Source organism: Callithrix jacchus, chromosome 9 (assembly GCF_049354715.1).
Source record: "Callithrix jacchus isolate 240 chromosome 9, calJac240_pri, whole genome shotgun sequence".
NCBI classification, from domain to species: domain Eukaryota; kingdom Metazoa; phylum Chordata; class Mammalia; order Primates; family Cebidae; genus Callithrix; species Callithrix jacchus.
Window position 1 is genome coordinate 115,107,230 of NC_133510.1, and position 17,282 is coordinate 115,124,511.

Consider the following 17,282-nt stretch of genomic DNA (forward strand, 5'->3'; position numbering starts at 1 on the left):
CCCTGGTGGGGTAGGCAGCTGTGCAAAGAGCTGAACGTTGATCATGGACAGCAGGACTAAGCAAGTCCTCACCTCTTTACTGTATTTCCCTTCTGCACAAGGTGGGTCTACATCCAATGCCTGCTCCCAAAAGGAGATGTGTTTAATATGGGCCCAGACTCTGCCAGGGTAACAATCTGCTTGAGGAAAATGGCCAAACCAGGCCCAAATGCATAGACGAGCTGCCAGGACAAAAAGTGGCAGGGCATGCGGGGTTAGGTTTAGCTTTGACCTTGGATTCTTCTGTCTTCGTAATTTCTACGTGGAATGCACAGACTCAGGAGTCAGGTTGGGGGAAGGGTAGTTTAAAAGCCTCACAGATTAAGAATCACGTCAAATGCCAAGAGACCATAATAATTAGAAACACTTTAATTCCTAGCCACTTGGCAGCACTTAAATATCAGAGCCATCCAAGCATGCCAGCCTTTGAACTTGCTCAGCAAGAGTAGATGATCACACAACTCAAGGTAAATCAAAATTAGATGTAGGTTATTTATTGGTGTGACTTTTTCCTTTAGTGAGCTTCTTTTACACAGCATGGTGTAAATAGCATCAGATTGAATGAAAAGTTTGTTAAATGCAACCATAAATAATTATAATAAATATACATCAAGTAACTTTACAGCACACATTTTTTAGGGCCAAGGTTTGGATCTGTCTGGACCTCAATGTGCTCTCAGAGAAGCAGCCATGTTAGCAGCAGATACCTCACAGCTGTCATCTACTCAAGTGATGGCCAACAGAAGCTTCTGAACTCCTCCTGGGGAGGTAGCTAACAAGTCCATTCAAGGGATGAGGACTGGAGGGAACCAAGAATTTAAAGATACAGGGAGGAAAAACCACTTCTAATAAATCCAAAGGCTCTTTCATGTAAGCAGAAATGAAAACAAGAGGATCCTTGTCAGGAATACATCCTGGATATGACCCCCACACTCAAGGGAGCTGTGGCTGCTGGAGGGGCAGCGGGCTGACCATCTTTCAAAGCAGGGGGACTGCTTGCGGGTGCTCACCTCCAGAGGTGACTTGCATCAAATATAACTGATGCAGCTGTCACTCTAGGTCTATCTTGTCCTTAGATCAGGGGATCCTTTCTATAATGGTCCTTGATGCATTTCCTAAGAGTTACAAAGAGGAGATGGATGCTAACGGCTCTATCTCTAGAACTCAATCTTTCCAGCAAGCCAGGGCACATCTTTCTTGGACCAGCATCCACACTGCAAAACCTTCTAGACAGCACTCACTCATAACTTCCAATATTCACAATTTATACAATAAATACAGCGATGCGATTCTGTGAGACCTGGCAAGGTCCAAAGAGACAGTGTCCAACAAGATGGCCTGTGCTGCTCAGGAACAGAGTACCACTGGACAAAGACCTATTGGGGGCACAGATGCACTGGGGCAGTGGGTGAGCCTGGGGACAGCTCAGCCCTGGCACACACACACACACACGGGGTGATGGGGGTGCTGGACGGGACTGGCCAGAGGGATGGAAGGACCCCACTGGAGTCTCCATCTGGACTTGAGTGTCTGGGTCACTAAAGCAGACCCTGAATTGAGCAGAGCACCTCAGGCCACACTTTTGAAAATGGGGATGCAGCCCTTTCCCTTGTTCCCAAGTCACTGCAGGAAGGAAGGGGCATTTCTGAGTGTTTTGTGCTCCTTTTTCGTGGGCTAGGCTTGAATCATGTTTTTCCTCTTCAACCAGAGTCTCGGAGGAGGCCCCCACCTGAGCACTGTCCCCCACCTCTGGGTGTCTTCTCACCCCCTGCAGCTGGGATGCACCCAGCCAGGTTCTGTGAACTAAGGTTGGGATGAACCCTTGAGTCTCCTGTTCCCGAGGAGGCCTCAGATGAAAACTATCAGACCAGGCAGGGCCCAGAAGAGACAGACGGCAGATAGGGGAGTGTGTGGGAGGGGCAGGGGAGAACCACGTGGGCTTTTCCTCAGAAAAACCAAGATTGGGAGCAAGTTCTAAAGCAGTAAGATGAACACATAAAGCTCCCTGTGTGTCTCGTGTGTTTGGGCAACTGGCCCAGTCACCTCTAGGTGGAGGGAGGCCTGCTGGGGCTGCCTCAGGAGTAACTCCAGCTTGAGGCCGGAGAGCAGGGCTGGCCACAGACTTATCTGTGGAGATGTTCTGCTAAAAGCACGGACACTCTGTGTGGCTGAGGCCATTGCACCCCTGGCTTCCTGCTGGGTGGTTCTGTGATAAGGAACCAGCTGGGGCCTTATGGCATCAGTATCTGGTGGTCACGAGGGACAATGTCCAGGAAGATCAAATTAGACACAAACTGTCTGGGAACTAAACTATCCTACAAATAGACCACAAACAGGCAGCAAAAGAACCAACCCATCACAAAACGTACAAAGACAAAAGGTTAAGTCTTCCAGGAGGACCTGGAATGTGGACGAAAGTTCGGAAAAGCAAAATGTTGCCACCTCCTCACGCAGGGCCCTGGAGGGACGGGCTGCAGTGGCGGGCTTCCCAAGCCGACAGAGTGGATGCCTCAGTGACAGCCTAATTCTGGGGCTCCCTCCCGTCAGCCACTGAGGGGGTCTTCGCGGTAGTGAATGGCACAACGAAGTTTCTCCAGCATGATTTCCAGAGAGGAGTACTGGGGAAGCTTGATCATGAACATGCAGGTCTCCACGCGGATGTAGCGAGAGTCTGGGGAACCTACAAGAAACGGAGCCAAGGTCAGAGGGCTGGGACCACGGCTGGGAGGCTCCCAGGGAGGCTGGGCTGGCCCCATTTCCAGGTTTGCCTCCTTGAGTAGCTTCAAGCCACTCCTGGGGCCCAGCAGGAGGGGGATGAGGGCCTGGGAACCTGGGAGAAGTTCTTGGAGGGGAAAAGGGGAGATAGCTGCTGGACAGCACGTGTGCCAAACTGCTGATGGGTTTGTCTGCCCAGCAAATGATTTTGTTTTGTTTTGTTTTCCACCATTTTTCTGCATTTAAAAGTTGGAAGATTTGAAGCATTCTGGATTTTCAGCTTGTTTTAGGATATGAGAAGGTACCTAACTGCAGGCTTGGATAGCTGGGTCCTGCCTGGCCCAAATCCTCACTGAGGTGTGGGTTTGGCATGTGGGGCTCCTGTTCACTGTTCTCCCTTCACGCAGGGTGTGGCAGCCCCAGTTCCAAACAGAGAAGGGCTAGTGTGTTCCCACTTAGGAGATGGCCAGGGGAGGGCAGTACCTGCTGTGCCATCTGGGGGGGCGATCTTCATGGGGTACGGGGGCACGTGGGCGGTGTCAGGGCCCCCGTCTTTGCAGGGGCAGGTGAACGGGATGCGCTCCTGGTTGCAGGCGAACTTGATGAACTTGCACAGCTCCTCCTGAGTGAACATCTCCAGGGCCCCCCAGAAGAACTCGATGTGTTGGTCAGTCTCCATCAGCCCCACCTGGTACATGGTGTGGGCCTGGGGAGGAGAGGCCCAGGTGTCAGGAGCCCCAGAGCCCCGCCTACCCAGTGCCTCCCCAGCCCTGGGGTCTGCAGGCCGGGCCCAATCCCGGGGCAGAGTGCAGCGTGTGAGCTGTGAGCAGAGGGAGATGACGATACAGGTCTGTGGCAAGGTCAGAGCTGAGACCAGCCACTGCTGATGTCTGCTGCAGGAGCTGAGGGTGACAGGGAGGCAGGCCTGGGGCACCTACCTTGAGGAACTCGAGGTTGATATAGGGGAGGCCGCAGGTGCGCAGCTCCATCTCCAGCGGGCTAAGCGTGGTTAGCAGCTGCAGGGGGATGATGGAGCCCAGGCCAGCCCGCACAGCTGTCACGCACTCCACGTTCTGCAGCTCCCGAAGCCGCAGGCTCCGGATGGCTGCCGCGTAGATGTCCTTGTTTTCCCACCTGCCCAGGTGAGAGGCACAGGTGAGGGAGAATGCTGCCAAAGAGGCTGGGTCTGGGGGGCCACACCCACTCAGCCAGAGGTCCCGGATTCCCTCAGGAGAGGCCTAGGCCCAGCCACCCTGGTCGTCCCAGTCCTCTCCTGCCTCTGGTGTTGCCACCTCAGAGCTGCTGTTTTCATAGTAAGCTCCTTTTGCTAAGGACCCTCTTCCTTGGCACCCACCATCCTGCCTCATCTCCCTCTGGTGAAATCCACCTGTCACCTGACCTAGGTCCTTGTGCCATTGCCCAGGAACAGATGCTGCTGTCACACCCTGGCTGGCTGGCCGGGCCAGCTCCCGCCATGCGCACACACTCACGCCACAAGGATGTGCCGTCCCCGGCTGCACAGTTCCACCTCCTCGCCCGTCATGGTCAGGTAGGTGAACCTGCAGCAGGGCTTGTTGGGACTGTCTGGGCTCTCGGTGGCCAGGTGCTGGGAGGCAATCTCGGCGCACAGGGCCTCCAGCTCAGTCTCGTCATTGATCTGGAGGGTGGAGGCAGAGAGAGGCTCATTATAAGGTGCTGGGAGGTGGAACCCTGATCTCCAGAGGTGGCTGGGCAAACCCCAAGCACAGCTGGTGGGGTCTACCATTGGTTGTGTGGATGGGCATGTGACACAGGTTTGGCCAATCAGAACCTGCCATCAGTTCAGAGCCAGGATGTGTGTGACCTAGACCGGGCTAATGAGACCCAAATTCCAGGCCTTTTCCCATGACTGTTTGGAGGCAGCAGTCCCCTCTCACTGGAATGGACCGACTGTATGATGGGAAACCCTTTACTGCTGGAGGCCACCTCTGCCCACGTGCTTGGAAGGACTGCCTAAGACTAATTATGCTTTGTTTGTTTGTTTTTTTGGGGGATGGAGTTTCACTCTATTTGCCCAGACTAGAGTGCAGTGGTGTGATCTTCGCTCACTCTGCCTCTCGGGTTCAAGTGATTCTCCTGCCTCAGCCTCCCGAGCAGCTGGGACTACAAGTGTGTGCCACCACACCAGCTACTTTTTGTATTTTTGTAGTAGGGATGGGGTTTCACCATGTTGGCCAGGCTGTTCTTGAACTCCTGACTTCAGATTATCCGCCCATCTTGGTCTCCCAAAGTGCTGGAGTTAACAGGTGTGAGCCTCAATGCCTGGACTTTTTTCTTTCTTTCTTTTTTTTTTTTTTTTTTAGCAATCTAGCAACAGATGATACTGTTTGAACAGCAATATTGGTTTGAATACCAATACCAGATGACACCTGGATTTGGCCCTGCCTGAAGTCAAACCCATCATGGTTTTTAAGAGCAAATAATTTTAAACAACTTTTTCTAAAGCTGATTGGAGTTGGGATTTCTGTCCTTTGCCACCAGACAGCCCTCTGTTCTGTCTGTAGAGATGTACAGGGTACTCCCTCTCATCTGGCAACCAGGATCAGGGTCTAGGGGAAACTGATTCGCACTGTGCTTGTTGGGCTACCGGGGAGATGACAGAGTCGGACCCAGAGGAGTCTGCAGCCTGGGGACAGTGACAGGTGGGTGTCTGGATCTAAGCCTGGACTCTCCTTTGTAGCAACCTCCCTACCTCTCCACCACAGACACTCCACTGACACAAGTTGAGAGCATTTTTCTTCCTGGTACACACCCCCTACACCATGTGGTTCTGCACCCCACACCCTTTGGGACCCTGGCCATCCCTGTAACCAGAAGCCTCAGCTGGCCTGTCCGCTAGGACCCTGATCACACCCCCTGCTGCCCCAGCCCGCACTGCCCCCCAGAGCCCCAGGAGGTCTCATGGGAGGAGTGCAGGAGACGCATAAACCCCCAGTCCACTGTGGGTGTCCTTCCATCCTTTAGATAATGCCTCGTCATCCCGGTTTCTATTGAGAAGCCACTGGCATCCAGGACTCTTGCTCTGCTATTGTCTTGCACTGGCTGTCCTGAGTGATGCCAGGGACAACGGTAGAGACCTGAACAGGCAGTGCCTCAGTCGGCCATGGAGTATTCTGCCAGCAAAGGCAGAAGCAGCTGGCACCTCCTTCACCTGAGGCCCAGGAGAGAGCAGCCTTTGCCAGGCCTCAAGCACGATGTCCACTCTCGTGGCCTTGAGGGGCACTGGGTGGAAGGTCGCTCTCCACATTCAGCCAGAATGGCTCTTTCAGCTGCGGGTGCGTGGTGCTGGGGAGCCTGGGAGTCAGAGCAGGCAGCCCTGGGCTCCTGGTGGCTCTGCTCCCTGCTAGCTCTGAGGGCTGGGGCAAGTCACGTCCCTTACTAGCCTCACTTTCCTCCTGGCCTTGTGATGATGGAATAAAGCCCTCGCCCTCCACCACGCAGGAGACAAGCCTGGGCACTCCCCGAGGACAGGGTGAGAGTCCAGAGCCTGGCTGGCCTGTGACAGGGCCTCAGTGATGGCCACTGAGTGAACAGAGGGACTGTGGACCCCATTCCCCTCTAGGGGGGCACTGGGCAGACAGCACCATGCGCTCAACATCTGTGCATGGCCTAAGCATGCCCTGGACAGGCAGGAAGGGCTCCATCCTGATGCCTCCCATTTGGTTGACCCCAGATGGTCCTAGGGTGACTCCTGCGCTCTGAAACAACTTTTTTTTTTTTTTTGAGACGGAGTTTCGCTCTTGTTACCCAGGCTGGAGTGCAATGGCGCAATCTCGGCTCACCGCAACCTCCGCCCCCTGGGTTCAGGCAATTCTCCTGCCTCAGCCTCCTGAGTAGCTGGGATTACAGGCACACGCCACCATGCCCAACTAATTTTCTGTAATTTTTAGTAGAGATGGGGTTTCACCATGTTGACCAGGATGGTCTCGATCTCTTGACCTCGTGATCCACCCGCCTTGGCCTCCCAAAGTGCTGGGATTACAGGCTTGAGCCACCGCGCCCGGCCTGAAACAATTTAAGGCCTGCACACTACTGCCGTTCCCCCAGGGCCTGTTCACTCAGATCCAGGAGCCCCTGCCCATGGCCAGGCGACGGGCACCAATGTGGGAGGGCCAGCAGGGCTGGTCATGTCACCTCCAGTCTCTGCTGCCAGCATGGAGGAAGGCCAGAGGCCTCTGTCCTCATGAGACACATCTCCCCGGCAGATGGCTCACACCGCTAAGGTCCTCTGGCAGAATCCTAACCCAGCCTTAGCAGGGAGCTCAGGTCTGCATGGAGGCCTAAGCGAGGTGAGGGGGAGGCCCCCCAGGAGAATTGCGCCTTTCACTCACACTCTCAAACTTCTTGACGTAATTGTAGGTGAGGATGTCTGCTTCCTGCAGGTCTTGCTCAGGGTCCAGGGGCTCACCCACCAGTGTCTTCCAGAAGGAGGGCAGGAGGTCCAGGGGCAGTGGGACATCTGCCCGAATCGCAATTCCCAGCAGCTGCCCCAGGAAGTGCAGCAGCTGCTCCTCCCCATAGGTGATGGGGCTTGGGGTCAGGATATACTTGCCCTGGAAGTGGAGGTGAACATGAGGTGACCTGGGCGTGGGTACTGTGCCCACCAGGAAACATGCGTTTTAGGCCACCATACCCTGTGGCAGACAGGAGAGAAGTCACTGCAAGCTCCCAGAGCTTGCCCAGCCAGTGTGGCAAGAACCTGTCCCCACAGACTGGGAGGGTTTCTGAAAATGTTTAGCTCTGATGAGACACACACTACCCTGCCACTATGCCGGGACCTCAGCTCAGGGGCATGGGGCCTCTGCCCAGGCTCCGCCTACCTTGTTCTTATTGACAGCCGAGCTGGGGCACAGCAGCAGCAGCGACAGTGAGGAGCTCTGCAGCTCCTTACACACCTGCCACAGGAAGTGCCGGAAAGAGCCGCCTGCAGGATAGACAAGATACATGGACACCTTGGGCGTCCCAGGGGGAGGCGGCACCGTTCCCTCCCTCTCACTTGCTGGCCAGAGCAGCCACTCCTTCCACAGCCTGTCTGCTGCTGTGGGGGTTGGGAAGAAGCTGCCCCAGGCTTGGGAGGCCTCAGTCCAATCCTGCTCTTCACTCACGAGCAGGGCCACCCAGGGATACCACAGAGGGAAAGATGTCCCAGAGGCTCAAATGGGAGAGTGACTGTACCTAACCAGCAGGCCATTAGAGGATTCAGTGAGGTCACTGCAGGTCCTCACGCAGGCCACCTCTCACAGCTGCAAGCCTGCCTGAGTTGTGGACTTGTTTGGTCCATGTCTGTCCCCCTAGGCCAGGCTGAGGGCAGGGCCACCTGTTTCACTCAGCACTGCCTCCCCAACTGCCCAGGCTCATGTTTGTCCAATGGATGCGTAAGGAATGGACAACTGTGTGAACGTGCGAAGGGCAATGGTAACTGCTTAATTCCTCTCCTGTTGCCATTCAAGATGGGCCTTTGGTTTCCCTGCAAATCTTCTCCCCTGCCCTTCCCTGTGTGTTCTATCGGTACCCTAAGTTCAGGGAGCTCTGAGCACAGCTGTGCCCATACCCTGTGCCCATACCCTGCTTGGTCAGAACCATGTGAAAACCCAGTGTGGGGGCCCAGTGCAGGGGCAGATGGCAGGCCTGGCCCTCACCTCTGCTTCAAGGAGAAGCAGGCGAGTCCTGACTGCTGACTCCTGGAAGGCCAGGGGGCTGGCTGGACCCTGGAACCCCAGTTGGCTGCCTGACCTTGGGAAGTGACTTGGCTTTGTGGAGTCCCAGTCTCCCTATGTGTAGGATGAGTCAGGGCTGGCGCTGTGGGCACGTTTGCTGCTGTGGGGAGGATAAGGTGTTGAGCGTGAGTCTGGGTTTTCAGTGAACCAGAGCTGTTCTCAGAGAGGCCTGGGAGGCCTGCCCATAGAATGCCAGGTCCCTTGTGTGGGAGGCAGCTGCATTCCCATGGGGTAGATAAGAGGAAAGCGGAGAGGGAGCTGGGTGGGGGCTCCCTCCTGCCCAGATAGCCTTTCCTGCAGTGTGCCAGCTGCGGAGAAATGAGGTTTCTTCTCCATCTGCAGTGGAAACATGTCCTGAATGTCTGGGGCAAAGCAGGAGAGGGTCGTGAGGGAGCACACGCTCAGCTGCCAGTCCTCATCCCTGCAGAGTATGATGATACCAGGTGCCATCTTAACCAAGGGCTCCCCAACACCCTGCCAATCAGCACGGAGGGTGCCCTGAGCAGAAGTGCCATCCCCAAGCCCAAGAGGGACTGGCTGAGGCTCCCACGGGGCTGGTCTGGAGGACATGGGCGTGAGGCCACTCTGGGTGCAGACCTGGCTTCTGCAGAGCAGGTGCTGAGGATGTGGCTTTTACTCTTGGAAATTGAGGTCTCGGGCAGCTGGGGCTAAGGCTGGACACTAAACACAGCTCCTCCAGCGGGGAGCCCAGCAGGCCACCACTTACTGGTGCCGTGGACCTCCTCCCCAGTGAAGCGGATGTTAAAGGCATATGTGGGGTCGCCGCCGCTGGCCAGTTTGACGCAGAGCTGAGATGACGGCACCGAGGCCAACTGCCGGGCAGCCTGGCAGAAGTAGGAGTTTTCAGAAGCTCTGATTTCCCCTGGAAAGTGAGATGAGTTGATCAAAGCACCCCTCCGTGGCTACCCTCTGCCCTTCCCCTGAAGACAGACTCCAGGCCTACCAGGCCTGTGCCTGTCCTGGGAGCCCCACTCCCTTGCTTGGTCCTCTGTACCTTCTCTGCCCTTAGAACACCTTAGAGCTTTTTGTGTCTTAGCACTTGTGGCTCCCTCTGCTGGACCCACTCCCCTAGGCTCCCAGTGCTTGGCCCCTTCTCATCTTCTAGAGGCTTCCGTCTGCCTCTCAGGGAGGTCCTCGCTGCCCCCAACCTGCCGCCCAACTCCTCTCTCATTTCTTCTGCATGTGTTCCTTCTGTCTGTCTATATGCTGTGGCAGAGACTCTGGGGAGCCTCCCCAATGCCCTTTTCCCCCTTTTCTTTGAGGCCGGAATCCCCATTTTTGGCAGGCACATGGCTGATCAGAGCAAAGCCTGCCCCGCCTGACCCTGTGCAGCTGGCAGGCCCCAGGAAGCCAAGCTCCTTCTGCTATGCCCCTTCCTCTGCTGCCTGGAATGAGCTCCTGAGGGGACCTTCCAGCAGGAAGCCACACACTGGGATGTTCCAGCAGAACAACAGGAAGAACCGTGGCACCGCCCTGGACCCCCTGCTTCTAGAAGCTTCTTTTGGGTTCCAGAAATCTGCTAGTGTGTTTAGGCACTGCTATTTTGCATTTTTTGGTATCTGCAGCCAACCCCACCTCCCACAATTTCCAGCGGGTCCAAGGTGATCTCAGGGGCTGCATGGTCCGCTGTCCGCTGCACGGTAGCATTCAGCACTCGATTCATCACTGTCACCTTCGTGTCATAGAAGATCAGCCCTAAGGAGAGGGACATGGGAGAGAACTGGGTGGGGCTGCATCGCTTCCCTCCCAGTCCCCCTAGAACTCGCTTCAGTCCCTAGGTGTGGCACTCTCAGGGTCCCTGGTGGCAGCACAGCCGGGTCCTGATGGTGGAGGGCGGTGTGTCGGCCTCCACCCAGCAGCTAGGTGCATTTACCCTTTGTCATTCCCAGGAGACACCCGATTTCTAGAAACAATACAACAAGCTAGAGTTACAAAACAGAATGTAGAAAATGATACCTATTTTTAATTTAAAAAAAAGACAAAAATCTCTTTGTGTGCACATGCATCTATTTGTATGTGAAGAGAAAAGCCTGGAAGGATAGATACTCATCTGTTAATAATGTTCTCTGGCATGTAGGGATTTGCAGGCGAGATAGTGAACAGACCATATATTTTGAATTAATTTAAAAACCTTAAAATAATGTGATTTTTCAGAGCATATGCTACTTTTATAATTAAAGTAACTTCCCTTGGGTGGACCTGTTGCTCCAGAGGAGCCCTGCCTGCTAGATGAAAGATTGGGGGGAAGTGTCTCCTGGGGTGCTGCCCAAGGATCCTGCCCATGGTTTCTGGCCCTGGGTCACCTCTCTCTTCCAGCAGGGCTAGGGTGGGCGCAGGCACTGACCTTTGGCCTCCTTCAGGAGGGCAGCGATGCTGTGGGTGTACATGGGTGTCTGGCGCAGCTCCACCAGGGGCAGGAAGAAGGTCTCCAGTGTGGTGTTGAGGGACTGCAGCAGGGCAAAGCGCAGGCGCAGGCTCTCGATGGGCACATCTGCAGGGCACGGGAGCAGTGAGGCTGAGATCTCGGCCCAGACTGGCTGAGATGCCTAACTCATAGGCAACACAGGGGGTCCCTATCACTGGGACCGGGATTGGATGATTTTTTACTTGGGACCCTGGGGATGCTGTCAGTGAGTGAGCAGCCCCTGATGTGCCTGTGCCTGTGCCAAGCAGACACAAAGGGCAAGGCCCTGGCTGGCCAGACGGAGGTGCTGGCTCTTAAGGAGTCCAAGGCCCCCTCATCTACCTTGAGGGCCATGCCAGGGCTGTGCATGATATCATTCTTTGTGCCATTTTTGCAACCTCCTGTATCATTATTTCAAAAAATAATGATACAGGAGGTTGCAAAAATGGCACAAAGAATCCTGTGTACATTTCACCCAGTGTCCCCAAAGGCAACATCATATCAAAACCAGGAAACTGCCACTGGCATGCTGCCCTTCAACCCTTCACTCTTCACACTGCTGTGGCAGACAGAAGTCAGGGACAACCTCTTACCCACCTTTACCTCCTTGGCACCCAGGAGAGAGCAAGGGCCTGGTACGAGTGTACTGAGCTGCTTGCCAACACCTTATTGTAAGTGGGGAACATCTGGGAACTAACAGTTTATTTTTTGTATGCAATCCTAGTTTTTAATAAAAACATGGTGTTCCCTGTTATGAAGGCTAACAACTCTACTACGAGTTATCAGACTATAACACTTTTCATGCCCCATGGGAGCCTGGCCTCAGTGGGGCCTGGGCATTCTCCCCAAGCCTGTGCATTTCCTTATCTGCTACCTGGCTTTGTTGTCATGGGCATTAAAAAAGGCCCCAGACTAATTAGGCCACAGCCCCGGCTCCCTGCCTTTCTCTTCCTGCTTCATCAGCCCCCTCTTCCTTGCACACCTGGCATGTAGCAGGTGTTCATAAGTGTTTGTTCAATGGACATCTAAATGAATCTAGTCCTTCTAAACACCCCGTCATGGGGCATGCTGGCAGCAGGCAACAGGGAGGGCACAGGCACAGGGCTACATACTCAGGAGACAGGCCACTCTGGGATCAGCAGCATCCGCGGGGTCCAGGTACACCTCATGGGGATGGAGCCGTGCGGGTGTGATGGCAAGGTGGCGGCATAGCTGGTTGATGTACTGCACAAGTGCCACATCCATCTCCAGAGTCCACTTTCTTGAGGCCTTCTGTGCATGTCGGACATCAATGCAGGCACACCTGGGGGTGGGGACCGGGGAGAAGGGCAAGGTAAGGTGGGGCACACTGGGTGACTGTTGGATTTCTCTAACATAGCCATGTCCTCAGCTCCTGCAGCACATTCAGAAGATGGCCTCGCCTCCCAGGTGTTTCTTGGTGCCTGGACAGCTCCTCATGGGGAATGCGCTTTCAAAAGAAGCACGCCAAGCACGCTGGCGGGAGTGGGAATGGTGCACACTTCTGGGAAGTGGCGCTAGGCACCCACCCATGCTTCGCTACTGTGCATGGGCAGTTCACAAATAGCATCTGCCTGCAGTGTGTCACAAGACTTGCTTTTTTTCCCTTAGAGAGAAAAATCTTGCTCTGTTGCCTGGGCTGGAGTGCAGAAGGGCAATCATAACTCACTGCAGCCTTGAACTCCTGGACTCAAGTGATCTTCCCGCCTCAGCTTCCCCAGTAGCTGGGACCACCAGTGTGAGCCACTACGCTTGCCTAATTTTTTAAAATTTTGCAGAGATGGGGTCTTGTTGTGTTGCTCAGGCTGTTCTTGAGATCCTGGGCTCAAGCCATCCTTCTGCCTCAGCTCCCCAAGTGCTAGTATTATAGGCGCGAGCCACTGCGCCTGGCCAGTCACAAGAATTCAGTGAGGATGCCTGTGAAGCACACAGCATGGTGCCCAGCACATTCCAAATCCATAAGAATTGTCAGCTGCTGGTATCACTGATGTCATTAGTCTTTTCCCAGCAAGCCCATTCCAGAATTCACCTGTGGAGCTCTTAGAACAGACGGGCCAACATATGCTTCTGAGGGCACTGCTGCAGGGGTGAGTTACCACAGCAGTGTCAGACAACCCAGCTGTCCATCGATAGGGGATTAGCTGAATCAATTACACTGCACCTAACAATGCGATGCTAGAAAGCCATGAAAATGATCAAGTTGACTAATATGGGAGGATGTGGACGATTTTTAAGAAGCAGACTGCAGGCCAGTCAAAGTGGCTCATGCCTGTAATCCCAGCACTTTGGGAGGCTGCGGCGGGCAGATCCCTTGAGGCTAAGAATTTGAGACTCCAGTAAAACTCATTTCTACAAAAACAAAAACAACCAACCAACCAACCAACCAGTCACAAAAATTAGCTGGGCACAGTGTTGTGTGCCTGTGGTCCCAGCTACCAGGGGAGCTGAGGTGAGAGAATGACCCAAACCCAGGAGGTTGAGGCTGCAGTGAGCTGTGACTGTGCCACTGCGCTTCAGCCTGGATGACAGAGTCAGACCGTGTCTCAAAAGATAAAAAGCAGATTGCAGAATAGTGTATCTTGTCTAATCCCACATCAGTGGGACTGAACAAATCTACTTCCAGAAAAACATTGGGTGAAATATTCACTGAAGCATCACACAGTAATGCTGTGGGCACAGAATACCGGACATGGCCTTCTGGGTCTGCACACACTGTGTGAGGTTTTCAGAAAGGGTGCATGTCCTTAGTCCACAAATATTGGGCTATTAACCCAAGAAAGGCATGCAGGTGGGCAGATGCCTGGCAGAGCCACTAATTCCAGAGACTGTGGCACCCTGAGTGGGCCACCTGTCATATTGAGAACATTACCCTGGGGGCTGGGGGGAAGGGGGCAGCATCAGGTGTTTCCTTCCTTCAGGCCACCTCTGTCCCATCCAAGGAGTGCTTGAAGACAGATCTAAGCCTCTTTCACAAGGGGGTCCCCCATGGCTCTCTAGGCTGAATGATCCAAGCAGAAGCCTTTGGCTTCCTTTAGAAAAGTCCATGGTACCGGCCGGGCGCGGTGGCTCAAGAGGTCAAGAGATTGAGACCATCCTGGTCAATTTGGTGAAACCCCGTCTCTACTAAAAATGCAAAAAATTAGCTGGGCATGGTGGCGCGTGCCTGTAATCCCAGCTACTCAGGAGGCTGAGGCAGGAGAATTGCCTGAACCCAGGAGGCGGAGGTTGCAGTGAGACGAGATCGCGCCATTGCACTCCAGCCTGGGTAACAAGAGCGAAACTCCGTCTCAAAAAAAAAAACAAAAAGAAAAGTCCATGGTGAGGCAGGATGTGTCAGGCCATTACCACCGCCCCAGAAGGCCCCTATGAATGTGGCCCTTAATTGGGTATTTTTTTTTTGAGACGGAGTCTTGCTCTGTCGCCAGGCTGGAGTGCAGTAGCGCAATCTCAGCTCACTGCAACCTCCGCCTCCTGGGTTCAAACAATTCTTCTGCCTCAGCCTCCCGAGTAGCTGGGACCACAGGTGTGTGCCACCACACCAGCTAATTTTTGTATTTTTCGTAGAGAGGGGGTTTCACAATGTTGGCTAGGATGGTCTCAATCTCTTGACGTTGTGATCCACCCACCTCGGCCTCCCAAAGTGCTAGGATTAACCCCGCGTCCAGCCTTATTGGGTATTTTTTTGTTTTTTGAGACAGGGTCTCACTCTGTCACCCAAGCTGGAGTGCAGTGGCATGATCTCGGCTGACTGAAGCCTTGGCCCCCCGGGCTCAAGTGATCTTCCCTCCTCAACCCTCCAAGTAGCTGGGATTACAGGTGCATGTCACCATGCCCGGCTAATTTTTGTATTTTTAACAGAGACAGGGTTTTGCCATGCTGCCCAGGCAGGTCTTGAACTCCTGGACTCAAGTGATCCACCCACTTTGGCCTCCCATAGTGCTGGGATTACAGGTGTGAGCCACTGCACTCAGCCTGAGTGTGCCCTTCTAGAGATTACAAATGCATCACTTCAGAATCAATTTGCAGTCCAATTTGTCCCCTTTCCACTTAGAATGCAGCTTCTAGTCCAAAATAGGTGATTCTACTTTTCAACAAAACCTCCAAAGTCATCCCGGTTCCTGATTTCTAAAACAAATTCAGAAAACTTGTCCCTGCCACCATAGTGCAAGATCCATTCACGGACTGATCCTGAGCCTTCAACGATGGTATAAATCCTGGCACCAAGCAGAAGAGCATACCAAATGTTTTGGTAGCCATTTTCTTTTTCTTTTTTTTTGAGATGGAGTTTCGCTCTTGTTGCCCAGGCTGGAGTGCAGTGGCGCTATCTTGACCCATCACAACCTCCACCTCCTGGGTTCAAGTGATTCTCCTGCCTCAGCCTCCTAAGTAGCTGGGATTACAGTCATGTGCCACCACACCCAGCTAATTTTATATTTTTAGTAGCGACGGGACTTCTCCATGTTGGTCAGGCTTGTCTCAAACTCCCAACCTCAGGTTATCTGCCCGCCTCAGCCTCCCAAAGTGCTGGGATTATAAGTGTGAGCCACTTCACCTGGCCTTTGTTTTTTTTTCAGTGGAAGTTTCACTCTTGTTGCCCAGGCTGGAGTACAATGGCGAAGTCTCAGCTTGGCTCACTGTAACTTCCACCTCCCGAGTTCAAGCAATTCTCCTGCCTCAGCCTCCCGAGTAGCTGGGATTACAGGCATGCGTCACCACACTTGGCTAATTTTTGTATTTTTAGTAGAGATGGGGTTTCGCTGTGTTGGTCAGGTTGGTCTTGAACTCCTGACCTCAGGTGATACACCTGCCTCGGCCTCCCAAAGTACTGGTTTACAGGCATGAGCTACCGCACCTGAGCTTGGTAGCCACTTCCTTTTTTTCGAGATGGAGTCTTGCTCTGTCACCCAGGCTAGAGTGCAGTGGTGTGACCTCGACTCACTGCAACCTCCACTTCCCAGGTTCAAGCTCCTGCCTCAGCCTCCTGAATACCTGGGACTCCAAGCGCACACCACCAGGCCTAGCTGATTTCTGTATTTTTTTTTTAAGAGATGGGGTTTCACTATGTTGTCCAGGCTGGTCTCGAATTCCTGACCTCATGATCTGCCTGCCTCAGCTTCCCAAAGTGCTGCGATCACAGGTGTGAGCCACCGTACCTGGCCTGGTAGCCATTTTCATTGATTGATGCCAGGTGTACTTCCTGTGGACAAGGCTGAGTAGGGTAGGGGTGTATGTGCGTGCGTGCATGCTCGCAAGTCAGAGGGAGGGCAGGGCAGGGTGATTTCTGGACTGCGTGGGATGCACTTACAGCTAGAAAGGGGAAACAATATTTAGCCCTGGAGTCCTGGTGAGCTGTGGCCTAGCTGTGCCCCTGCCTGGGAAGGAGGGAGGGCAATGGAGACTCGAGGCAAAGTGTGACTTTGAGGACAAGGTTCTTTGGGGTAAGAAACTATCTGTTATGGGACTGAACTGTGTCCTCCCAGTCCCCCAGCAGATACATATGTTGAAGCCCTAATCCCCAGAGTGACTGTATTTGGAGATAGGGCCTTTAAAGAGGTGATTAAGGGTAAAGAGGTCATTAGCATGGGTCCCTAATCAGACAGGACTGGTGTCTTTGTACGAAGTGGAGAGTAGGACAAATAGGTACTGAGGGAAGACCCTATGAAGGGACCTTGAGAAGGTGGCAGTCCGGGAGCCAAGGAGAGCAGCCCCAGGAGAAACCAGCGCTGCTGACACCTTGATCTGGGCCTTCCAGCCTCCAGAACTGACAGAGAACATGTTTCTGTTGTTGAAGCCACCCAGTGTGTGGTGTCCTGTCACGGCAGCCCGAGCTGACCAGCACAGTCCCCAAGTCAGGCATGTGGAGAAAAAGAACCGGTCTGTTTAACAATGGGTTGGAAACCCATTTAGCACTTAGGAAAAAAACAGAGATTAATAACGCAGAAAGCATTACCAACAGGGAAGATGGACCAGCTCCCCAGAAATTACGCTTTTGGCTGAAACAATTTCTGTGCAAGGTGACAACTGGGTTGAGTGAACCCTCTTACCTCTCAAAATGAAGATCATAACCACAGGACAAGATCGCCCTCCAGACACTGCGGATGTCTTGCTTGGCTCGGTCAATAACAAATTTGTGAAATCCTTCCAGCGTCAGGTATTTTTCCTCTGGGACTGGTGGAAAGGGTTCAGTGTGAGGAATCTGGCAAGGCCTATGCACATCACGTACCTCCAGTGCGTATGCTCTCGCCACAGCCTCTCCCTCACAGCCCAAACCACCTAACTCCCCTCTCTCTCCCGTAACTCTGGAGACTGTCATTTGCCATTGCAACCCA

At 53.7% G+C, this 17,282-nt stretch overlaps 1 protein-coding gene across 21 annotated transcripts in view; it reads right to left on the bottom strand.

Moving 5' to 3' along the window:
* Nucleotides 1-517: 517 nt before the first annotated feature.
* The window catches only part of HECTD4 (HECT domain E3 ubiquitin protein ligase 4), a 224,153-nt gene continuing 207,388 nt past the window's right edge, over nt 518-17,282 (bottom strand). For 18 of the 21 annotated variants that reach the window (XM_078337356.1, XM_035257693.3, XM_078337353.1 and 15 more), the window contains 11 exons: nt 16,998-17,121; nt 12,048-12,238; nt 10,876-11,022; nt 10,107-10,226; nt 9,238-9,393; nt 7,614-7,717; nt 7,125-7,346; nt 4,245-4,411; nt 3,693-3,888; nt 3,238-3,460; nt 518-2,719 (listed from right to left, as the gene is read on the bottom strand). In XM_078337356.1, coding sequence (XP_078193482.1) covers nt 2,583-2,719; nt 3,238-3,460; nt 3,693-3,888; nt 4,245-4,411; nt 7,125-7,346; nt 7,614-7,717; nt 9,238-9,393; nt 10,107-10,226; nt 10,876-11,022; nt 12,048-12,238; nt 16,998-17,121 — 1,787 coding nt within the window. In that variant the 3' untranslated portion in view covers nt 518-2,582. Of the gene's footprint in view, nt 2,720-3,237; nt 3,461-3,692; nt 3,889-4,244; nt 4,412-7,124; nt 7,347-7,613; nt 7,718-8,432; nt 8,611-9,237; nt 9,394-10,106; nt 10,227-10,875; nt 11,023-12,047; nt 12,239-16,997; nt 17,122-17,282 lie in introns of all 21 variants that reach the window. The other 3 variants (XR_013522118.1, XR_013522117.1, XR_013522116.1) reach the window with 1 other exon arrangement.